The 25,496-nt window shown below is 42.9% G+C and overlaps 1 protein-coding gene across 1 annotated transcript in view; it reads left to right on the top strand.

Annotated features, from left to right (window-relative positions):
• Positions 1 to 5,905: 5,905 nt before the first annotated feature.
• The window catches only part of Abcb4 (ATP binding cassette subfamily B member 4), a 53,071-nt gene continuing 33,480 nt past the window's right edge, over positions 5,906 to 25,496 (top strand). Inside the window, exons 1-10 of the mRNA XM_050139789.1 lie at positions 5,906 to 6,041; positions 6,213 to 6,298; positions 8,630 to 8,684; positions 11,575 to 11,725; positions 16,190 to 16,247; positions 17,079 to 17,270; positions 18,594 to 18,765; positions 20,040 to 20,164; positions 22,477 to 22,648; positions 25,086 to 25,199. Of these exons, the coding sequence (XP_049995746.1) occupies positions 6,219 to 6,298; positions 8,630 to 8,684; positions 11,575 to 11,725; positions 16,190 to 16,247; positions 17,079 to 17,270; positions 18,594 to 18,765; positions 20,040 to 20,164; positions 22,477 to 22,648; positions 25,086 to 25,199 (1,119 nt within the window). The 5' untranslated portion in view covers positions 5,906 to 6,041; positions 6,213 to 6,218. The remainder of the gene's footprint in view (positions 6,042 to 6,212; positions 6,299 to 8,629; positions 8,685 to 11,574; positions 11,726 to 16,189; positions 16,248 to 17,078; positions 17,271 to 18,593; positions 18,766 to 20,039; positions 20,165 to 22,476; positions 22,649 to 25,085; positions 25,200 to 25,496) is intronic.

The following is a 25,496-nucleotide window of genomic DNA, read 5'->3' on the forward strand; positions in this document are numbered from 1 at the left end:
CACACTCACAACCCTAGTTGGTCGAGCCTCATGGGTGAGGCTCAGGACCCAGTGAAAGGCCATCTTAAACGCAAGGCCCATGGCTCCTGAGGATGAGCCCCTAGGGATGACCTTCGGCCTCCAAATGCACATGTGTGCATTCACTAGCACACACATGTGCTTGCACGCACGCACACACACACACACACAAACACACGGTGGGGAGTTCTTTTACTAGTGTAGTACAAAGGAGAAATACAGTTCATCATCATGGTGTAAACTAATTGATGCATGAGTAACTGGAGGAACGTACGAGATAGATTTGTCCCTGTTACCAAACAAGTGCAGACGGAGCCCCCAGATTAGCTGTGATGCAGATACCCTGGTGCTGACCGTAATCCTCAAAAACACTTTCCTGAACATTATGATCTTAAACGCCGCAAATCAGGATCCTGAGAGATTAAGACCCAAATGTTAAAATCCTGAAATTCAAAAGTTTTTTTTGCTTTTAATTTTTACCACTGTATTTGTTGTTATTATTTAAATTTCAGCATTATTCTCGTCGTCTGGTTTCTTGAGGAGTATTTTTTATTTTTAGTTTTTGAAGTTTTTATTAGTTCTTGTTCTTTATTATCCACTGGTACATAGTTCTTTCAGTCGGTAACCACACTGAAATGGAAATTCTATACAGATGTTTGGAGACTCCTAATTTGATTTGGGCATCTTTTGCAAATTTAAAGTGCATTATCACACCACATACTTCGTGTGTAAGCATGCTAGGTGTATAAAAGCACCGAAAGTTCTTCTCTTTGAACACTTGCGTTTGTAAAAGGGGAAAATCTCTCAGGCCCTTGACTCCTTGGGTAAGTTGCATGTGCAGTGGCGATCCAGTGAAATTTGTGATTAATCTTACCAGAAGACTTGTGTTGTCTGCCACTGTATTTCGAAGGTTTATTTTCTGAACTTTTTTAAAACCTCCCGGTATAGGGTCTGGGAAACAAACTCAGGTCCTCTGTAAGAACAATATGTACTTTGAACTGCTGAGACATCTCTCCAGTTCCTTGACACTGTATTTCCGATGACCTCAATGATATAGCTGAGTGCACATATCAGCCAACCACAGTGTGCGTGTTTATACTATTCATTTCTTGACTGGTTCCTTTTTATTGTCCCTTTGAGAAGCCCGTATACATGTATACAATTAAATATGATCACATCTACTGCCATTTCCCCCTCCACCTTCCTCCATGCACCCCCAAGCACTCTCCCAACTCCAGGTCTAATAATATATCCCACTAAGTCCAGTTAGCGTTCTCCATACGTGCATGAATGTGAGACCATCCCTTGATATGGGAAACCTCCTAGTGACCACAGCTTCAAAAACAATGGTCATCCCCCAGCCCGGCAACCATCCACTTCAGTAGCGGCTCAGAAAGGGGTGGGACCTGACGTCATCTGCTCCTTCTAAACTGGAAATTTGGGATGGCTAGGTTTTGTCTAGATCTTGTGCAGGCAACTCATAGCTGTGAGTGTGATGGCCACGCCACACCCACAAGACAGCGTTTCACAGCCCTCCTCCCCATCTTTTGGCTCTAACATTCTTTCTGCCTCCTGTTCTGTGATGGCCTTGAGCCTTGTGGGGTGCACTGTTAATACAGATAACCTATTTAACACTCAGTTTCTTACGTCAGCACTTGGACTAAATATGCAGCAATTCATTGACAGTTATTCATTGCAAAAAATAAGCTTCTCTGACCAAGGTAGTGAGCAGCCAAGACTTATGAGTATAAGCAGAAGGCAATTTAACAGCTTGACTCCCATTTAGGAAAAAGTAATGTTAAGTTCTACCCTACCCTAGAATCTATGATCTCCCGAGCCAAGGGTTTTTGAGCAGAATTATGGGCTCAGTCAAGAAATTCCCTCCTGTAGAACAGGTCCCAAATCCAACCAGAAAGCGGCTCCCCAAAACTGCTGTGCCATTACTGCACCAGTGGGCCATCCTTCCCATGGAGTCTGTACTGTAGCATGCAGGGTTCAGGGCCAGCTAAGACCAGCTGTGTCTTTTCTCTCCTCACAGTCTGCATAGCCCCTTTGGATGCTGTGAAAACTGCCAGCAGGGAGGGAGTGATTTCTCTATTTCCTGCAAAGTGTGTGGTGTCCTCAGTAACAGGGTCTTACAATATAGTTATGGTGGATGACCAAGGACAAGCAAGGATGAAAGTTATATTGTTTTAGAGACCTCTGCAATCTCCCTGACTAGTAACTCTTAGGGAGGTATCCCTTGCTTATTCTGTAATTTTCATCTAATAACCCGTTTTCTGGCAGTGGCGTTATCAACCCATGCAGGGTGATTCTGCTTGAGCCCTTTTTAAAAGCTGTAATTGAAACCACTAAACTGATGAGTTTCTATAAGACTACTTTATAGACCCTTGGTTTGGGTTAGCCATTCACTATATGGTTTCTGTGTGGCTTCTCATGCTCCCTTCCTTTGAGGTAATCCTCACCTTTTCCCCCCAACGCCCATTGCCTTCCTTGCTTAAGTATTTTGGCTCCCAGTATTCCACTTCCCTTACTATGACCCCAAAGATCCCTTTTTACACTCACACTTAAGCTTGTGGTTAAAAACACAAAACCAACAATCTGAAGCTAGGATCTATGTGTGAGAAAGAATGTGTCATATTTATCTTTCTGGGTTTTAGGTTACCTTAGTATAATTTTTTTTCTAGTTCTATCCGTTTACCTATTCCACTGTGTATATGTACCGTGGTTTTCTTATCCGTTCATCTCCAGGTGAACATTATCCTAGTTGGCTTCTTCTCAGCGTGACACAAACTAGAGTCATCTGGAAGAGGGAACTCTCAAGTGAGAAAATGTTTGCCCGCAGACAAGTCTGTAGGGCGTTTATTCCATTACTGATTGACGGGGAGGGCCCGATCCATTGTATGTGGTGTCACCCCTGAGCGGGCGGCCCTGGGGTGTCTAAGAAATGGAGGGACGGGGAGGGAGTGGGAACTGGGATTGGTATGTAAAATGAGAAAAGATAGTGTTTTTCAGACCGAAGAAGCCGTGAGCAAGCCAGTACGCAGCTCTCCTCCACGGCCTGCATCAGTTCCTTCCTCGAGCAATAAGCCCTTTTCTCCCCAGGTCGCTTTCGGTCACGATGCTTTATCACAGCAGGAGAAACCTAACCAAGTCAGATGTTGTGCTTGCTTCCCTTTCCCAGCCGCAGTGACCAGGGCTGTGCCAGTGTCTCGGAACTAGGATGTAAAGTCTGCCGTGCATACACGCAGAAGTGGTGCTGCAGCCTCATGTGGAAGTTCTCTTCCTTCTCATTCGAGAAACCGCTAGACTCATTTCCAGAGTGACTGCACTCGCCCACACTCTCACCAGCGGAGTGTTGAGCTATTTCCTTATGACGGTTACCTTCTCACAGCTACTACACCCGTGTAATTGTTACACTAGTATATGTAAGCATGTACAAATGTTACCATTGCTAGGTTATTACGGAAAGTGTCCTATGAACCTGTAGTGTTTTAGATGTTTTCAAACAAATCCCCCTTTAAATTTAAATAAGTATGTAGTGGGGGGAGGGGCGCTTGTTGGTTCCCGGCTGCCCAGAGTTCAGACCGGAAATAATCACACAGAGACTTTATTATTTAAATCACTGCTTGGCCCATTAGCTCTAGCTTCTTATTGGCTAACTCTTACAAATTAATTTAACCCATTTCTATTAATCTGTGTATTGCCACGTGGCTGTGGCTTACCAGGTAAAGTTCTGGCATCCGGCAGGGCTCCATGGCGTCTCTCTGACCCGGCCTTCTTTCTCCCAGCATTCAGCCTAGCTTTCCCCTCCTAACTAAATTCTACCTTGCGATAGGCCAAGCCAGTACCTTTATTAGCCAAAGGTTTACAAAGCACACAGAGGGGAATCCCACATCAAAAGTATATCTCAAATAATCTTTAAATTTTTTCTATAATTGAGCCACTGGGATTTTGAATGGTTCAGATTTTCATTTTTGGCAAATATGTAAGCATAGCTATAGGATATGACTTCTCATTCCCTGTAGATATTCTGTGACCCACCTGCTAACTTCTGTCTTCATGAGGGAACAGAGTAACTCTTACAAGGACAACCTGTGGGCTGACTCAGATAGACAGACAGCAATGAATCTCATTCCCCCTCATGTCCAGTTTTTGTTTATTTATGTTTTAATTCAGACTCCTTTTGTTCCTTCAAACATTCTGTTTTACTCTAACTTTCTTACATTGGAGATTGACAAGCGTGTATGTATTACCCCTTAGATCCTACTGAATTTTGTAATGGCCCCCAGTTGCCCCAAACTCCCCCTTGTCTGAACTTAACAATCCTAATTGCTTTCGCCTCAGAATATCTTAAAACGATAATTTGAACACCTGTTAGGCCTGCGAAGGGCAGAACCCCATCAAGGAGACCTCATGGTTGGGGTAGGCTGGGAATTGAGCCCCGACATGTATCTACATTCATGTCCATCATAGTTGCAATCAACTCCCCACATGCGACTTGAGCCATTTTCCTTGTGAAGAGGCAGGCAGAGAGATACACGGCACACTCGAGTGTGAGCATCTGGGCTGCCTGCTCCTCCTCTACCCTACCTTTTTTGTCTGTCTCTTCTGCACTTTTAACCAAAGTAGCAGCTGCCGTTTATTAAGTGGCCCTGTGTGAGGGACATTGTACACACGTCGTCTTCAGTCTTACTAACACCCCTGTTTTGATGGATTTTGAGACTGAGTTGGCAAATAAGCCATCCAGACAGTAGTAAATGGCAGAGTGGAGATTCCTACAGGTTATGTGTGACAACTCCTACACTCTGCACTCCTTTAAGGTTGTCTGGAGATCTGGGAAAGCAGTGAGACGCTAGTGTGCTAAGAACCACACCGGAGACCAAAGCTCAGCGGATGAACCAGCTACTGGACGAGGAGAAAAGCAAGCCCCTTATTTAACAGGTGCTACGTTTTAGAAACAAAATAGGTACTTTGACAATAACCTAGTAGGCGAGACAGACCCTTAAGAAACTGAAGCCTAGAGAAAGAAGCATTGTCCGCAAGCCACACTAAGTTGTGAAGCTCTTGAGTGTGAAACTCGCTTGAAGCATGGAAGGTAGCGATGTTTTGTCAGCTGCTTTAGCGCCTTCATTTTGGGTAGAGGGGAGAAAGTAAGGAGAGCTGACAGGGAAGCCATCTCCACATAGGCACCAGGAAGAGAGGCAGCTTAGCATTGAGGGAAGTCTGAGGTAAGAGCCGAGAGCCAGGGCAACAGCAGACAAGAGGCTTGGCTTGGGTGCCAGTCCTACAGATATAGCATTAGGGGGCATTTAGCTGCTCCGAGCACCGATTTCTTCACTTGTGAAAACAAAAACTAAAAGAATGTGCTTCTAATGGTGGAAGCATTCAAAATCCTTTTCATCACTCAAGTTCTGGGTCGCGAAGTGCCCCTCCCGGGTGGGGGACACCAGCAGTGTTCCTCTTCTTCAACAGGCGTCTGGTGATGATTCTGGGCCGGACCTTCATAATCCTCAGCATCCGGAATGTTATTTGGGTTTGGTGCCATGGACTAAAGCTGAGGTTGCAGAAGTGACGGCCTTGCTGCTCTCCCTGGGTTCTCTGAGCGTCCGGTTGCTGAGCCCGAGGACCCTGCCTCCCTAAAGTGTTCTAAAAGAAAAGTCAGCTCCGGGAAAGAGTGACAGTCACTTTTTAGGGGCCGGCGGCCTGCCAGGCAAGCATATCGGTGGGCTTATCGGGGCTGCAGCTTGTGCTGAGCTGTGGGCGGCTGGCAGCTCGCCCGGGTGGGCGGCAGCGGAGACGCGCGCGCCCCTGGCGGCGAGGGCGACGCGTTGGTGGCGCTGGGGCCTGCAGAGGCAGCGGGCTTGCGGGGACTCTCCTGCGGGCCCGGGCCCTCGCCCCCGCCGCAGCGGGAGGCGGGCGTCGCTGGCTCGGGACGCGTGTGGGAGGCGGGGACGAGCCACGACGAGCAAAGTCCAGGTCTGCACGGCACCCGCTGCGGCAGACACGCGCTCGAAGGCCAGGTGAAGGGAGGCCGCGCCGGGTGACCCGGGGTGGCGGGAGGGCGGCTGCAGCGGGACCAGCCCGGGAAAGGCTCCCATCCGTGCGCTCCGCTCTGAGCCTTTGGCCCGAGGTCCCCTGTCCCCGGGGCTGGGCTGGGTGCACTTGGACCTGAGGCTGTGGTTTCTCCCCAGGCTGAGATGGATCTTGAGGCAGCAAGGAACGGAACAGCGCGGCTCCCCGGGACAGTGGAGGGCGACTTTGAACTAGGCAGCATCAGGTATACAGGGCCACAAAGCCAAAGGCTTTGCCTTTATACCTGAGTCCTGGAAAGAAGTTGAGAAAATCGGTTGATGCCTCGTGCCTTTGGAAAGAAATTTTAAGTGGTCTTGAGGAATATTGTCCGGTCTCCGTTTGGAATGGGTTGTCTTCAAAAAGAACTCCTCTCCTTGGGGCACGGGTGATTCGATGACTATTGGTGTTGTATAACTTTCGTTGTATTTTTATAAAGTAAACATTTGAAGATAACTCGCTTTAACCATCATCTGGCTACAGCTGGTTGAGCCTCAGACACCTGCTGTTGATGTCTTTGCTTCTTGACCTAGGGTAGTGAAACAAGACTCCCTGCTCTTATTTCTCCTCTTTGTACCAGGTCTTCCCCTACTCCCATGTGTAGACTGTGTTCCCCATGTTCCCTCTCTGGGGGTGGCGGGTGTGTGTGTGTGTGTGTGTGTGTGTGTGTGTGTCATGAAGAGCAACCTCATTCTTCCCTAACTTCTGCTTCCAAATCAGTTTTTGTCCAAGTGCAAGAAGGGAAACTGCAATGCTTCCTCTGCGAGGAGCCTTTCTTCCTCCCTCTCTGTTTGGTCCTCCTCCAGCCCACAGCGCAGCACACATACAGTCTTTTGTGAGGCAGAAGAGCCCAGTCAAGTGTGTGTGTGTTTCCTCTTTCATTGTGGGAATAGTGAATCATTTTCGCCCTTAGCTTCAAACAGTTTATGAGGCTATTCCAGTCTCTGAGTTCATGCTAGGCCACCCGGAACTAAGTGACACGTGTCATGGGGTTGTCAGCTAGAGGGACAAATTTATCAGGTTCTGAGTTGGTCTTCCAGCTGCGAAGGGTCTGATTAGCCAACTGAAAGTATGCCTATCTGATGTTCAAACCGAAGTGTTACTCCCCTCTGTTAATGTGTTTGGACAGTGACATTGACCTGTTGTTCATTCTCAGAATCGTGGCATTCATTCACAGAAAATTTAGGTTTGTCCATATAGAGTTACAAAACCCTACGGGTGGTGTTACTTCTAATAGAAAAAAAAATGTGGTTTTCTTGTCTGACAATTTAGCCTGGGGATGACTGTGAATCTATTAATAGCTGGCATTTTCATGAAGAAGGCTATTTATGTGTTACACTCGCCGAGCACACTGACTGGTAAAAGAAGGGGCAGCTCCTGCAGAGGGGGCAGTAACCCTGGCGACGGAGCAGGGAAGTTCTCGGGAAAAGTTCACAGCCTGGGGTGGAAAGAGGGAAACAGCTCAAACTGAAATACAGAAGTTAAGAATAGCTTGATATTATAAGATGGTAAGATGAAATATGAGACTGAATCTTATATAGTCATACCAAGGATTATACACTCAAGGGAAGCTAAGCCCACTTTCTGCTGTGTAGAGCAAATTGTATATGTGCTTCTTTCGAACATGGTGCGCACATAGTCTGTGGCACATTCTTCCATACATATAGGTGCCAAGTATGAAGAAGAATGAATGAAGTCAGGAGAACACAGCAGAAGTACTCGCCAGTTTTAAATAGGGTGTTTACGGTAGGTCTTATTTTGAAGCAATTATTGCAAAGAGAGTGGAAGGATATGAGCAGAGGGAGTCGTGGGTATTTGGGGAGCATCTTCCTGACAGCAATATTTTAGAGCAAAAAGACCCTGCGATTGGGGTTGTGATTGTTGTACCCAGAAAACAGAGCTAGGTACAACAAGCAGAGAAGCTAGGCTGCCTGTCTGAGCAGCCTGAGTAAGGCAGGGAGCCGGAGTTGCATTCACCAGGACTCACAGAGCCTGCGGACTCAGTGACCAGTAGGAAGGTTTGGATTTCACTGAGCAAAAGTGCAGCAATTGTTCTTGCCTGACTGGAGAAGTAGCCTGGGTTTTAAATGATTATGTTGGCTACAGGTTGCCAAAACCCTGGACCAAACATAAACAGAAGTGAAGTGGGGAGGTTACACAGGATGCCAGCCTAACGGGGATCTTAGAAGCATCTTGAAAGCAGAAAAACCAGTATTTCCTGAAACCACTTCCGTCCCTCGGAAGAGTTCTCTCCCTATAGGTCAATTTGTACTTTAGGAACAGAATGATTTAAATGGTTTGGTAAGCATTATTAAGATGTTCATCTTCTCTCTTTTTTATTATTTATCCATGTCCTTGTGGTACCTTGGACAGTTACTTGACGGCTGCCTTGCTGCCGTGTTTGTGAAGCTGGATACTCCTGGCAATGGTAGTCTTCTTGTATTTAAAAATGTTCTGATTCAAAACCATAGCTACTAATATTTGTGTTCAACTGGTTGTTAATAACAGTTTTAAATTTGAACGATTATATTTTTTACAGCAACCGAGGCAGAAATAAAAAGAAGAAAGTGAATTTAATCGGACCATTGACACTGGTAAGCTGTGCAATGGGAATAATCCTGCCTTTCCCTCGGGTTTAGGAGCTTGAGTCAATAGCCAGCCAGCGACTCCTTTAAGTCTGTCTGTCTTGTGCAGCACTGGACCGGTCCTGCTGCACCCGTGCTATAAGGCTGGCTTATTGTAAACAGTGGCCTCGAATCACAAGACAGAGGAAGACGGCGGGGCAAGCTGGCTGTGCGCTCACTGCTACATAGGGAGACAGAACAAAATGAAACATTTTAGAAACGCCATGGAAGCTCATTGACTTCATGAAACATCTTGCTCCATAAAAAAAAAAAAAAAAAAAAAAAAAAAAAAAAAAAAAAAAAAAAAAAAAAAACCTCTCTATACCTCCCAGCCAAAAAAAAGTTGAAAAACATTTAAAGCAAGAAATTTGTAAGTGCAATTAGCTTCCAAGGAAATTAGTTAAACTTATCATAATGATTATGGATTCTGGTTCTGTTTCAGGCCATTTCTAGTATTTTATGAGGGTACAAGGTAAGGCAACATATGTTTGGAAGAAATTGCATCTGTTTTCGTTTGTAATGTGTCTCAGAGAGGCAGGGCAGAAAAGTGTTTACCTGCCTTGGGTAAATGTGATGTGTTCCAAGCAGACAGTCTTAGAGAGAGAGAGAGAGGGGGAGAGAGAGGGGGAGAGAGAGAGGGAGGGAGGGAGGGAGGGAGAGAGAGGGAGGGAGGGAGAGGACTAAGTGCATGCCAGTTGAACCCAAGTTAGAAAGCAAATGGATGAAAAGCATCCAAAAACATCCTCCTGCCACTCAGCGGCCCCTACCCCGCTCACATTCTTCCCCCACTACTCTGTGTCTCTGTTTTAAACGTGTCACTGTGAGTACACTTTTATTTACTTGTTATCGTGTGTTTATACCGTATTGACTTGTAATGGACAATGGCCCAAGATCTCACTACAGTGTTTGCCTGATGTGTGCCCAGTGCAGCTGTCTGTGCCACAGCACATGTGTGGAAGAAGTCAAGGGACAGTTTTGGGGAACGGGTTCTCTTCTCCCAAACCTGTTGGTTTCAGGGATCAAACTCATGTTGTCAGTCTTGACGGACAAGTACTTTTACCCACTTAGCCGTGTCTCACCAGCCTAGAAGAAAGAATTTTATTTAGTGCTACAGGGAATACAGTGTGAAACATTTCAGTTTCAGTTTAGAACATGTTTCCTATAGAAAAAAGAAACGTACCTGGTGCAGAGCAGAGCGATGGATATTTCGTTTGCCTTTACTAATTTTAGTTTAGACTGAATTTAAGTTTAATCATTATCCTGTGTCTGAGTAGACATTTTGGAAGGAAAAACCAGAACAAAACTGGTGTAGTAGAATTAAAAATGCCTTGTTTTGTTGAAAAACACCAATCTAGATTTGCTTAGGAAAGCTGCTTAACTTTAAATTTGACCTTAGAAATTTAAATTTGATTCAACTAGCATGAAAGGCATTAAAACCCTCTTCCGTGTCATACAATGTGCACTAAAAAGCACCACAGGCTGTCTGACTGTGTGCCCAGAAAGGAGGCTGGAAGATGCTCATGATTAACCCCTTCACTTAGACCACTAACAGCAGACCTTGAGGACACAGGTCCTTTTGTGGTAGTCATTCTTGTACATTTCCTCCAGATGTCTGTCACTGCCTATGCTTTATTCTAAACTCTTTCTGGTTCTCAGCCTTCATTTCCGCTAGTTCTCTTGCCCGCCCTGTGTGTTTGAGGGTGGAATCTGCCCCTGCTGCCCTTGGCCTCAGATGAACACCGAAACTCTTTGAGAACTGTTTGCACACGTGCGCAGTCTCCACTGTGTGTTCCCAAACTCAGCACCACTGGATATTGACCAGTGTGACTCAGCCTCCGCCCTCAGAGATGCTGCTTCACCACCCTGAATCACTGTGTACTTTTCAGATAACTGTTCCTCGTCCAAACGGAGATTTGGGGGAAATGAACAGAGTATAAAGTTTAAAAGGAGAGGAATAATACAAGAGACTGAGAGCAAGCTAAAATGGAAATGTTCCAATAAGGTTGTAGTCTAGAAGACAGAGGAGAAAGAACAAAGAAATTCGTAGAAGAGTCAATCAAAAATATTTTGCAAAAGGTGTGAATTGGAGAAGATTAAAAAGGCAGAGTTGCAGCCGTCCAAAGTGGTATTTAATCAGTAATTAGGAACTGCATACATCACTGTGATAATTGGTACCCACCCTGCTGCCCAAAGGTAACACCAAATCCCAAAGTTCCAGTGGTCTCTGCTCCCTGTCATGTGACCTCCAGGAGTGCTGCTGTGCTCTGTGTAGTTCTGAGTCACCTTTCTTTGCAAGCCTGCAATCCCAACTTCCTCCATGGTCCCTGTTCTTTTCCAGTTGATTCTCTCTCATCTTTCAAGACTCTTCATGAGCAAGACTCCCCTGAAACCCACAGACAGATACTCCATAACCTTTCAATGAGCCGTTCATTCCTGAACTACCTTTACAGGCCAATTTTACCCTTTCAAAAAGTTCGGGTCTCAAACTGAGAAGGTCTGTTTGTTCCTATTTTCAATTCTGCTGAAATCTTATTCTGTTCCTCCATTATTGTGAACTTAATGTCTGTCCTCAACTCACCTTATTTCACTACACACAACCTCTGAGAGATTAAATAGTATTTCTCAATGAATCCAACTCTTTATTCCCTTGATTATATTGTAATAATTCACCCAAGTTAAACATTAATTAAGTCAAAATAGATTGATTTCCTTACATGTACATAAATCATGAAACTAATCTGATAATTATCTGGATTTTGATAAGCACATTTGCACCTGCAATAATAGAAAGAACTCGAAATAAAAATTCCCAAAGCATAAATTATTAAATTGAATCTTATTTTGTTTCTTTTTTTTTCAGTTCCGATACTCTGACTGGCAGGATAAATTGTTTATGCTCCTGGGCACCGCCATGGCCATAGCTCACGGATCAGGTCTTCCCCTCATGATGATAGTCTTTGGAGAAATGACAGATAAGTTTGTAGATAATGCTGGGAACTTGGCCTTGCCAGGTAATTGTTGCTCTACCCCTCCCTTTTTAAAAAAATAAATTGTATTTATTTAACTGGGTGAAAGGTAGCAGAAACTGATCTTGATCTGCGTCATCTGTTTATTTATTGATGTAGACATCTGGGTGACCCTAAACACCACAAAGGGAGTTGTGAAACTTTCCTAAAAGTGCTTGAGCACTCATTCAAATCTCAAAAAGCACATTGTGATGTCAGGAGACTCTGACCGTAAATAAAGAGGGCCTACAGTATCACTGTGCGGTGTCTGTCCTCTGGTGATGTCAGACAGGTTATTGGTACCTCGATGATAGAATAAAATAATAGTAAAGGAAAGCCAGTCGTCATAGCAAATGTAGCTGAGTAGAATATATGCCATCATTTAGATGGCATTATTTATACACTCTCAGTCCCCCTGATTGAGACCTACATACTTAGTTGCCATTAAAAAACATAAGTCCAAATTATTTAGAGAAAATGTGATTGCTTGATTAATATGGAAGATATGTTTACATTAACACTGATAAATATTAGTGCTTTTCAGAAAGCCAGTGGAAGCGTCCAGACTCTGTTTGTGTTAGGACAGAATTCCAACCCAGGTCTTCCTACCATCCCAGCTTTAATCATAACCTTGTATATTTCCTCCAGTATAAATAATTATGCTTTCTCTATGAGGAAAAAAAAACTATTTCAAATCAGTTTAGGCTTCTGATGCTAAACCAGTGACCCAAAACCTTAACGTAAACATTGTAAAGATAAGTTGAAAGGGACAAGATAGCTTTAAAGGCCAGGAAGATGGCTCAGCAGTGAAAAGCACTGGCTGCTCTCCTACGGACCCAGGTTCAAATCCCAAAGCTCACATGGCAGTTGCCAAAGGCCTCCAAGGGCACTGCAAACCTGTGATGCATAGACATATACAAGCAGGCAAAACACCTGTATATATAACATAAAATATATCTTTATAAAAAATATCGAACTTGATGCCATGGTGGTGCATACCTTTAACCCTGGCACTCAGGAGGCAGAGGCAGGTGGATCTGTGAGTTTGAAGCCAGCCTGGTCTACATAATGAGTTCTAGGATAGCTAGTGATAGTAGAGAGACCCTGTCAGAAAGAGAGAGAGAGAGAGAAATTAAAAGTATTTAAGGAAATGTAAGAGATAGGAATTTCCTATTTGTTCCCTTTTATTTCATTATCTGTTACGATTACATATTAACTACATCAGTTACGTGTTAATTACACACTCACTCACACACACACACACATGCACACAGACGAATGTACCAGGGTGGTACCCATAATGGAACATATCAACCAAAAATTGTCTTCTATTTAGGGTTTAAAAAAATCAGATTAATGTGGGCAATACATGCAGTGGAATGTTGCAGCATTTACAGGGGGATTTTGATGCATGACGCAGCATCAATGTACTTTGAGGATACCATACTAAGTTAAATTAGCAGAGGAATGATGAATATTGTATGCACTATTCACTTATATGGATTACCTAGAGTAGTAAAATTCACAGAAACATGAAGTAGTCCCCCAGGGGCTGTGGGAGCAGGATTTGGAGAGCTACTTAAACACCAGCATAGGATCTTAGACAGTGCAGAAGACTGGTTGGACAAAAATATGAGAATATTTAGCACCTTTAAGCTTAAAATTGTCAAAATGGTAAATTTTATTCTATGTGTTTTTATTACAACGACCTGTATTTTAAATAACCAGCTTAAAACAATGCAACTGACTTACCATGAATGAATTTACCCCTGGACCAAGTATCATAATCTTGCTTCTGTTTTTTCTACAATAACTCAACGACTTGCTTATTTGGAGCAGGCTCCTTTGTTTTGAGTGTAGCTAATTATGCAATTCAGTGGCTTTGAAGTTGGCAGGTACTTTGTGCTAAGGTCCAAATTCAAGGTCTCTCTGGGGAATTGAATGAGCCAGAGATTACCGAGTGGTGGACTGCAGAGGGTTAACAATTCCGTCACGGTATCCTCAGATTATAAAGCCTGAGGTGTGGACTCCTGACTCTGAAGTCACAGGTCATATTGCCTGTCATGGAGGATTTGTGGTGGGGTTTCCGATAAGTGACGGATTTCTAGTCAGTAATTCATTCTGTAGGTTGTGGAAGCAATAGGCTTCGTTCTCTTTCCAGAAAAGTGAAGTCACGGATTAACTCGCTCCAACTGTAGAGTGCCCATTGCTGTGTTTATCGACGTAGAACTGAGCTAAGAATCACTGGGGTTGAGGACTGAAGTCTTGGCTAATCACATAGAGGGCTTTTGCCTGTTTGTTTTGGGTTTTTTAGTATGCTATTTAGAATTTTGTTGGACTCTTGGGCAACTAGACTTACTGAAAGCCGAGTGAGAATGGAAAGAAGGTTTAGATTCCAAAAGGCTCCAAGAACAGCTAACTGTGGACGGAGCCATTGTCAGCAGAGTGACGTCACTTCATGACAGGGTTGCTGTCTCACAGTGACTCAGTTGTGCGCTAACCGTGAACAGATGTTATTCATCCGAAACCTTAAGAACAGAGTCATAGAAAACAGTTCACCTGAGGAGAATTTGTTATTGTTTAGGACAATTCTGTGTGGTTATAATCATCTAGAAGATTCTGTGGGGAAGTTGCTGCAGCTTGCATGCTCTTGCATTGCTTCATGGTAGAGAAGAAAGAATGTGTTTGAGCTCTGACTTATATTAACCATCCACAGCACCCAAGCTGCCTGAACATTTGTTTTAATGCTGGGAAATTCATGTGATAAAGGAATTCCCGAGCAATCTAGAAAAGAGTGTGTCAGTTCACTTTGAGAGTCCCGCGTGATAACGCTGACACTTCCTTTATTCCTTAATGCCACTGTTACTATTTTCATCCTTCTTGGCCCGTGACTCTTAGGAAGAAGTTCATAGATTCATCTTTCCTAGAAAGGGGTAGGGGAGAGTCCACTTGAGTTACATTGTCCTTGAGGAAAGATTTTAAAGGTTTGATGTAGAGATCGGAACAGATAAAAATGTAAGGTCTCACCTAATCTCTAGGTTTAGGGGGAGAAACACCTAGTGATTTCTACAAATACTTCAAATACAAAAACGGCTTCAGTATTTAGCTGCCTCTCACTCCAAGCATAGTACTCAGGACGGAGAAGGGCACACACAACTGCGCAGAAGTGAGATGAGAGGATTCCTCCAAGACTCAGCAGGGTCTCGGACGGGCACTCGCCTCGCCGAGACGGCACTCCGACTGCTCTCCTGGCAATCGACCCCGACATAGTTTAGGTTTAAAATAAATTTGCGCTTTTTATCTTCCATTGGAGAAAGATAAGAAGGGCACACGGCCACACAACAGCAAGAAAACATGACCCCTGGGTCATTCGCACAGGACAAAAGGATAAAGAAAGAACACTTCCTCTCCTGGGATGCAGAGGAGGGGAAGTGCGGCCTTGTACTTTCGCAACAACGCTTCAGGGATACTTTATCCCGCTACTTCGGAAATGCTGTAAATAGACGGTCTGCTTCTTTCTTTTTTTGTGGGTGTGGTTTGAAATGGAAATAAGCCATCACCACACAAATCCATCAGCACAGCCCCCTGTGAGAGCAAAGGGCACTCTGTCTAGGCCTACAGATTCCTACTTGCTTGCTGTGTGGCTTTGGACACGTTTATTTCTCTCTGCGTCCGTTTCCTTTTCCATAACGTGATACTTTTTGAACTATCTTTACCTCGTAAGGTTGTTATGAAAGTGAAACAGATGTTTGTAAAGTATTAAGAGCAGAACCTGGCTTGTAATGAACAGTATTTGTCGTTTAAACAGGACAGTTCGGAATGTCTAGTTGACATTTTTATCACATTAGCTCACATTAATCAGTACAGTTCTTTTCAGTTACAGCTACCTAAAACACACATATCCAGTATATGCAGTGCTGTTGTTAGTAAGCAAGACATATTGTAAGACTGACTGATTACCGCAGATCCAGGGGCTGATTTTTGAGCCGCTCATTTGGGATTTCCCCTGTCTGTAATTTTCTGCCTTTGTCACTGGGAAGTATGTAAGAAAAAAAAAAGTTTAAAAATAAAAATTGCAAGAGCAAGTCTTTTGAATCTCCAAAAACAGCAGTGTCCACCAAATCTCCAAGTTTCCCTTCTGTCCAGTTCCTTTGGCCTCCTCTGCCTTCGGTATGCTGTGTGACACCTAGACTCTGCCTTTGACCAGCTCTTCCATGTGCCTTAGGAAACTGCTGGGGCGCAGGCCCAGGAGTGTACGGGGAAGGGTAGAACCAGGAGAGCGGGTCCCCCATCTGTGCCTAAACACGTAGGCCTGTGTTTCAGGGAACTGCAAAGGACCTTGGGTGTGAAAAATTTTTTCTTTGAGAAACTAGGCTGCAGCATCACACAGTTATATTCCTAACAGATTTTTTTAGTCTAGCAATTCCTATTAATAATCTCTCTTTTTAAATTTCTTTTGTTTTGATTTAGTAAATTTTTCATTGTCAATGATAAATCCAGGAAGACTTCTGGAAGAAGAAATGACTAGGTAATTTATCTGTATGTATACACTGTGCGTTCCTTTTAATATTCCTCTAAAAATGGTCTCTTACTGCAGTGTTTTAAGAATATATAAAATACCCGATTTCTTTCCCGAGCTCCACCTCCGCCAATTGTTTGCGTCCCAGCCCCCAGTTTCAAGAAAGTTGCTTGCTTATGACCCTTTACCTGCATGTGATTCCTAGCAATAGATATGCTTTTCATGATCGTGGTAATCTTTTAATAAAATTAGTAAAAACACAGTTATCTACAGTTTTTATTCTCATTTTGTCACTCTGATTCCAGTGGAGCCATGTATGACCTCCGCACCCCTTCCCGTCTTCCTAACAAATCTCAAAGGCCTGGAGCACAGTGTCTGCATATTAATTGCTCTGACCTATGAGCGAGGGATTTCTGCATGCTAAAGCAGGTCTGAAAAGCGAATGGAAAGGAGTTTGTCAAATCAGATTAGAGACAGATTTTAAATCACTGAGAAGGAATTGAGCCAGTTAGTTACACTTTGTTCCGAACCAATTTGAGTTTATTAAATTTCTTATAAAATTCATGTTTGAAAAATAAAGTCTGCAAAATAGGATGATTTGGGGTTTCTTTAGGGAAAACCTCCCACTAAGAACTGTTTTACATGTTTCATATGCTTAGTGCTGCTTGCCACGTGGAAGGGGTAGAGGCATTTTCAGAATAAGTACACAAGCCCAGGCTATAGGTAGTGCAAACTGTCACCAATTTAAAGCAGAGCGCTTGCCACCGTTGTTGGAGGGACTCACAGCAGGTGTCACTGTGTGGTATTTCAGGCAAACGCGCCTTCCCCATTGTTTTCCAGATACGCGTATTACTACTCAGGGCTAGGTGGCGGAGTCCTTATTGCTGCCTACATCCAAGTTTCCTTCTGGACTTTGGCAGCTGGTCGGCAAATAAAGAAGATCAGACAACACTTTTTTCATGCCATCCTCCGACAAGAAATGGGCTGGTTTGACATCCAGGGCACCACTGAACTCAATACGCGCCTGACAGAGTAAGTGTATTGTTGGCGCCGCATTTCCACGAAGAGATAACGCACTCTGTGGGAACTGTTAAGGGAAGATTTGAAGCATTAAATCATGACTTTCCGTCTTAGTTATAAATTGAGTGTATTCTGATAGTCATATAGAAGCCTCTATAGCTTATGTCACGTGTCCCATTTGTGTTCGGGTTTGTTTTGCCCCTCTAATTATTTAGTGAATCTATTTGAAGACTGTGTGTGTGTTGTATGCGCATTTCTCTGTCATGGAGTTTATGACGGGCCTGGCAGGTGCTAGCCCCTAAAGATGGTGGAATGGATGAGCAAGTGGTGGCCTTAACTACAAAGACTTCCTTTAGTAACTGTGGGCACGTCACTTGTTTAAGGAATACTCGAGGGCTTATTAAATGCTAAGCGTCCTCCTGGGGACTTGGGACGCGAGCAAACAGAGCAAGCTGCTCTGTCTCTTTGGTGTTTTGCTCCAGTAGGGGGAATAAATGATCAGCTTTTCCTCACTGGGCATTCTGGCACATGCACAGGTAAGGTCAGGAAGAGAGAGAAGACCAAGGCATTTAGGGCCTTTGTGCTTCACTCTGAAAGAAACGGCAGCCAGGACAACACTGTAAGATTTCCTTTCTTTGGACAGTCACACTACAGTCACACTGACCATGAGAACACAAGCAAGAGGACAGGTTGAATACCTCGTACTTGAGATGCTTGTAACTAGGAGTTGGTCCTGATGTGTGGACTTTTGGGATTTTGACGTGTCTGTATACACTTTACCAATGGAGCACTCTTAAAAGGAAAAATCTGAAATACCTTTTAGCATCAACACAGTGCTCATAAAGTTACAAATGCTGGCTGTGGTGAAGAGGGAAAAGAAAGAAAGAAGGAAAGAAAGGAAGGAAGGAAGGAACGAAGGAACGAAGGAACGAAGGAACGAAGGAACGAAGGAACGAAGGAAAGGAGGGAGAGGAATATACTTTTTAATTTTAGAGAAATGATGTTCGACTTAGAACAGGACTTTTCTGTGATTGTGCTTTGACTGTTGTAATACCTTTTCTAGTTTCTTCGTTTAAACAAATTGACTCTTGGCCACAGTGTTAATGCTTCTGTGATAGGATTAACGGATTTCATAGGATCAGCTTCGTAGCCTTAACTTCTTAGAAACATGAACTCATTCTGAGTTTCCTTTGTTAGTGTTTTCACGGGGAAAGAGCCAGGAGGCTGACTCTAAACAAGACTCACAGTAGGACGGGCATGGTGTTCTTATCTGTGTGTTTATTAAATGTCTACTTCACCTCCTGACTGTAACCACCGAGGTGTGATCTTTTTTAGTGACATCTCCAGAATCAGTGAAGGAATTGGTGACAAGGTTGGAATGTTCTTTCAAGCAATAGCCACGTTTTTTGCAGGCTTCATAGTGGGGTTCCTCAGAGGATGGAAGCTCACACTGGTGATCATGGCCATCAGCCCCATTCTGGGGCTCTCTACAGCTGTGTGGGCAAAGGTGTGTGAAACCCCAACATTCTTCCCACATTCAACCCACAGAGGGTTGCTTTGTGTATTCAGAGTGTATGTGTATCTACTGCCCATTCAGAAGTGTGCTCAGTGTCTGCAGAAGCCATGTACAGAAGTGTGTCATTCACATAGAGCTTTAATATCAATATTAATGTTTAATATGATTCCAAACACTACAGTTCTTACCTTAATCACTATTCTTCATTTCACTGTTACCTCTCTGAGTGAATATTCTCATGTGATGTTTGAAATAACAGGTATGGTTATATTTTTATTTAATGAAACACAAATTTAAATATAGTCCTCCAAATGATTGAACGAATAATAGAAGTTTTAAACTGGGCAGGGGTTATGGTCCCCGTGACAATTACATAGCACTTTGTCGATTTTAACTTGTTTGCATACACATAAAATCATATTTACTTGAGCTAACATTTTAGAGTAGAGTGAATTTGCTGGCTATTTTTATACACCTAAGGCTGATGATTCACTTAATCACTTGTATCTCTTTTGTTTTGATTTTTCTCCTCTGCTATCTTAACCATCCTATTATCTAGTTCTACTATCTAGAATCACCATTAATAGTTTGCAAGTATCATTTTCATCTTACCTTGCAAAAATGAGGATAAGTCCTCTTTTTTTTTTAGTTAGATCCCCAGAATCCAAATTTAAAATAAAAAATTCCTAGGTTTGGTGTTACAAGTTTGTAAGGTCAGCACTGGGGAGGCAGAGACAGGCAGATCCCTGGGGAGGACCATTGAGCTGGCCTCGCCTAACTAGCAAGTTCCAGGCCTGGGGAGGGCTGTTGAGACAGCCTAGACCAATAGTGAGCTCCAAGCCAATGAGACTGTCTTTAAGAAACATGGGCGCTCAGCTTTGATTTTTGCTGTTAATATTCTTTTTATGTGTACAAATACATAAACGTCTCTCTCACACACATAAATTGTGACATTAGAAAAGAAAAGCATAATTCATCTTTCCAATGTGTAAGGCTTTATTTTATCTAACTTTAGAGTTGACAGTAAAAAAAAAAAAAACATATGAGAGGTGTGGAATTTGACAGGATTCTCAAATAAACTGTCCCTGATGATTCAGGCAGCCCGGATCTAGCCTTTATGAGAGGCACGCCAAGACCCACCCTGAGACCTGGTTTCAGTGTTGTAAAGCATAGGGTCTATATGGGCAAGTGGGGGAAAATGCGCCGTGAAGACTGTCTTTTACCTCTTCTCTCTATGCAAAAGTGACCGTGTCTCTTCTGAACAGATCCTCTCAACGTTCAGTGACAAAGAACTAGCTGCATACGCAAAAGCAGGTGCCGTGGCTGAAGAGGCTCTGGGAGCCATCAGGACCGTGATAGCTTTCGGGGGCCAGAACAAAGAACTGGAAAGGTCAGGAAGTTTCTTTGTCTGCTGATTCAAAGAATCCACTTTTCCGTGGTTTCATTCATTCTTTTGTGGTATGTGTTTCCCGCTCTCTCTTTCCTGGTAGTCACCTTCCCCGTATGATAGAAGCATCTGTCACCACTGGCTGTGACTTGTCACCTTTCCGTGCTCTACAGACTCTTCTAGAGGCCCGGTGATGCCTAGGGGCTTGCTTCCCAGTATAAGATTTTTAGCTGCACAAAAGGAAACATGCAGGGTCCCAAAGGCCATCAATAAATACAGTTACCAAGGTTCTGCCCACTTTCCCACCCCCTTAGTGGCAATGAACTGGAACACAGAAGAGAAAAATCTGAGATGTGGATCTCCTGGTCAGAACCCAGGATTTTCTGTGGGGCTGGGAGAACTGGACATGCTCCCCACCCCCCATCTGGCTTTCTACCTCAATGCCAGAAGCCCTTCTCTATGGCCATGTGCTGGAGGACACAAGCAATTGCTTAAAAAACACAACACCACCCACAGAAGCAATTTCATTGAGACAGCATTGATAAAGGGCTCTATATACTTAGTTTACATATCTTGATGAGTTTGGAGACAAATATATGTCTATATAAATCATTAATATTCTCATTAAAAAAATTTACCCCTATATAGTTGAAATATGACCCCATATAGATATCTTTTTTTTTGTGAGATTTTTGATACCCACAACTCTTTGAATACGGTGTCTGGAAATTCCCCAAGTTTCCAGTGTTAACTACACGGGTTCTCCAACCCATTCCTCTTCATTTTCTGGTTTTCTGTTCTTCATCCCTCTCCACAGCCAGCATGTCTCTGGTTCTCTAACCTCTTCCTTTTTTCTCTCTCACTGCTGCTTCCTGTACACAATAGTCCCCACAGACCACACTAACCCTCAGTTGGACCTCAGGATGGCTGTGTAATCACGCCGCTCCGTTACCCAGTGAAGGTAATTACGGCATGCCCACTCTCACCGGAGCATTGTGTCACCCTGGGGCACAGGGCAACCTCGCTGCTGCGTGCACCTGGAGGCTCTGCCGCTCAGCAGGAACCACAGTGTTGGACGTGGTGCCCTGGCTGCCTCCTCGAACACAGCTCTGCTGAATGAATGCAGCATTCACAGTGGAGGAAAGGACTCTAGAGAACTGGGTGCCTAGAGGCATTTAGGAAAACCTTTCTGCGTGGCAGCATACATTACAAAAATGACTAATAAATTTCCATGCCTCAGTTGGTTGAACTAAAAATATAGTGATGTTGCCGGGGAGTGTTGATAAAAAGGAAATACTCGTTTATATGATGTTTTACCTCAGAGTTTCATTGTAAATCCACTAGGGAGCCAACCCTGGAATTTCTACAGTGATTGAATCTAGCACGGAATTTAATTAATTAATTCAACCTGATGTAAAAATACTTTGATGTGTCAAACTCATTCATAAGATTTGTAAATACATATATATACATATATAGCTGCATGTGAAGTTAAAATACTCGGGTACTAAAATATCATTCAAAAGTAAGATGATAATAGGATGAAAAAATATAAGAAAATATGTTCTAGTATGGTAGGAGCAACAGAAACAAGAATTAGCAAGTTTGCCACCAACTATACGCCTGTTAATATACTAACTCCGCTCTGTAATTATCTGCCAGCCTCGTGATTATCTTCCTAAGTAGGCATTAGTTGGTAGAGTTCTTGCCTCCATTTCTCAGTCAATGAAACTAAAGTCAAAAAAAAAATGGAGAAAGAGCTTATGTCCTGTAGGAGGTACTTTCTGACCTTACACCTGACTTGGCAATGGAGGCAGCCTGATTTATAAAAATCCCTTACCCAGAAGAGCAACCTAGGGAAAATGCCCTTTTCTACAGAGAGGAAAGTAGAAAGGTTGAGTTAAGAATGTAACCATTAAAGAGTCTAGAGTAGCCATCTGGAGTTATGTTGTTTATTTTAATCCTACCTTAATCCTGATGGGTGCTGCTGGCCATGAAGATAATAATAAGATTTTTTCTACTCCAGGAGTGCGACTTCGATTCCGGGGCAGCCATGGGAACACTAGTTGGCATGGGAGAGTTCAGCATAGATGAGGCAGGCCGGTGAGGAGCAGGCTAGGTCTGTTCTAGTGAGTCCTGATCCTGAATGGGGCCACTTCCCAGGATGCTGGAGCTCCCAAGAGTTTATTACCTTTGTTTTTGTTTTTTTTTTTTTTTAAAAAAAAAAAAACTCCTTGCTGAAAAAGAGGTGATTATGGTTCAGGTTGTAAATTGTTTTTCTCATCATAACAATTCCCCTCTTCATTTTCTGGCAGGTATCAGAAACATTTAGAGAATGCCAAAAAAATTGGAATAAAAAAGGCCATCTCAGCGAACGTATCCATGGGCATCGCCTTCTTGTTAATATATGCGTCCTACGCACTGGCCTTCTGGTATGGGTCCACTCTGGTCATCTCCAAAGAGTATACTATTGGAAATGCAGTGACCGTAAGTAATACCTCCGATGTTTACGAGGAATCTGTGCTGACTTTCCACCCATCTTCTCTTTCTTGTTTAAAGATTTGATTTTAGTGTTGTTTTAAGGTGTGTGTGTGTGTGTGTGTGAGAGAGAGAGAGAGAGAGAGAGAGAGAGAGAGAGAGAGAGAGAGAGAGAGAGAGAGAGAGGGAGGAGTGCAAGTACCTACTAGAGGTGTAGGATTCCCCTGGACCTGGAGTTAAAGACGGTTGTGATGAGTCACCTGCTATAGGTATGATGAACCAAACCTGGTCCCTGCAGGAGCAGGATGTGTTCTTAACCCTAAGCCATCTCTCGAGCCCCTGCCTATTCTTTTTCAATCTTCCTTCTTTTGGAAGAATAAGTTGTGACTGTTTGTTTTATCTTTGCTGTCGTGTGGATTGAGCTGATCTTCTGAAACATACAAGTCCTAGTGATGAATGGGAACAAGATAATAACACACTGGGGAAATACATATGCATGCAAAGGGAAATGAAGAGGGAAAGAATTTATGAATGGAATAACATGTATTGGAAATACCCTTATTCTCCTGTTGAGTTTAACTTGAGGATATAATATACATCTATTATCATAGATAGGTCATTGTGTAAAATAGAATTCAATTCACAACACAATAAGTACCAGCTTCTTAAAATATAAAAGAAAATTTGTTAGTTCACTTGTCTACATGAAAGTGAAAATGCCCTCATGAGACAGTCATGAAAATAACATATTCTAATTATTCTAAAGATTAAAATAAACACTTTTAAAATTTAAATTACTTACAGTCTAAGAATTCATGTAGACTTGGTGAATTTTGGTATGTATTTTTCAGATATATACGCTTTTTCTCCCCCAAATGAGGTCATAATAGCTAGGTCTTCCTTGGGCAATCTTTTCTGTAAACCACTGATATTTTGTGATCATCGACCCATGTTGGGGTTGGTCAGTACAAAATCATTTAAACAGAAATGTTTCAAAACTTGTTTCTTAAAGTGAAAATCCTAAGTATAATTCGGTCCCTGAACTTTTTCCATACAGAAACTTGAATCTCACAATGTACCCTACGCTGGCTTCACCAGGCCTTGGGCAAGGCTGAGGGCATTAGTAACAACCGCCCGCCCCAGCCCTCTCTTCTCCGGCGGCTCTGTGGCAGTTCGCCACTTTTTCTCACTTTCTCCTTTCCTCCTGATGACTCAACAGAGTTGCGTCTTGACTTTGCCATTAACCTTGTGATGAATTTGCCCACGTTTGTAGCATGAGGAGAATACCCGTGTCATAAGGCTGAAAGTGGCTTCCAAGATAAAGGGAACCAGGCGATCCCCACACAAAGCGCTGAGACTGTTGCATTAACGTCTTAGCATGTACTCTGATGAGAAGTTTTTCTCATTGGTCCTTATTTATATTGAAATAAGAAACAGATAATTAAATGTGTTTGGGTTTTGTAAACATGAACAAGACTGTTGTTTCAGAGAAAATAAGCTATATGTAGAAGTTTTACTATGCCTAGAGAGAAGAGAGTAATTCTCTTCTATATTTTTCTTAAATTATGTATGCTATTAATCTGTTTTCCTGAAACTGTATTCTTGGATTTATATATCAGTTTATTTTTCAGTGAAAAAAAAAACAAGAAGAAAAATGCATTGTTTTGTGTGCTGTAGAACAGAATAACCAGAGTCCTATAAATTTGTGTCCTATAAATGGGTGAACTGACTAGGAATGGCCACACACACCTTTAATCTCAGCACACGGGAGACTGGGGCTGTAGAATAGGGGTTCTTATGAAGCCCAGGTCAGCCTGGGCTACATAATGGGTTTCAGACCATCTTGGTCTACAAGAAGATATTTAAAAAAAAACATAAGTTAACATTTTGCATAAAATTTTGTCCATATGTCTATATATAAGTCTGCAATAGCCTTTCAAGGAAAAATTCCATGGGGTCAAAATCTGTAATGTTTCCTATTGAACGTTTTGTGCAGTTCCCGCAGAGATAGAGAAAATGGTAAAGAACTGAATAATAACATAGTGGGAAAGTACTTTGGTGGCATTAACTTCGGCGCTGATGAAATGGGTTTCAGAAGTCTCTATGACAGGCAATTATATAATCAGAAAAAATGCAGCAAATAGTTTGGAAGACTAAGCAAAGCTTATTTTTGATGCTGAAAAGCACAGGTAATAGAATGCTATATTGATTTTTATAAATTTTGTTCTCTACTGAAGCAGTTTTTATTTTTTTTTGTTGAACTGACGAAAGTGCTTATCATGCTAATTATATACATGTATCAGATTATCACAGTGTGTCCATAAAGATGTACAAATACAATTTCTTAATATGAAGTAAAGATTGCTACGTGCTCAATAAATCTTAAATCCCCCCTTTGTACTCCGATGGTGTCGTTCTGCCCTAACCGTTCCCATGTTTCGCTCAGGTGTTCTTCTCAATCCTCATTGGTGCTTTCAGTGTGGGGCAGGCTGCCCCCTGTATTGATGCTTTTGCCAATGCGCGAGGAGCAGCTTACGTGATCTTTGACATTATTGATAACGTGAGTAAAAGCATACCTATTTGGCCATTTAGAAAATCTGCGCATATATGTCAAAAACTGGAAGTGGAGTGTCGCATGAAATCAAATGAATATCCTCTATGAAAGTTTCATGTAACACAATACACACACGCACACACACAGGCACATGTGTACACCCGTACACACAGGTGCCATGCACACGCACGCCCACACATCCACATGCACACACACACCACACCTTCACGGTGGGTTTGCTCACATGAACAAGATCATGCTACTCCAGGTTTTATTTTTAGCATTGGATGAGCCCTATTCCTT

Source organism: Alexandromys fortis, unplaced genomic scaffold, assembly GCF_014885135.2.
Source record: "Alexandromys fortis isolate MF-2015 unplaced genomic scaffold, M_Fortis_MF-2015_v1.1 scaffold_38, whole genome shotgun sequence".
Classification (NCBI taxonomy): Eukaryota; Metazoa; Chordata; class Mammalia; order Rodentia; family Cricetidae; genus Alexandromys; species Alexandromys fortis.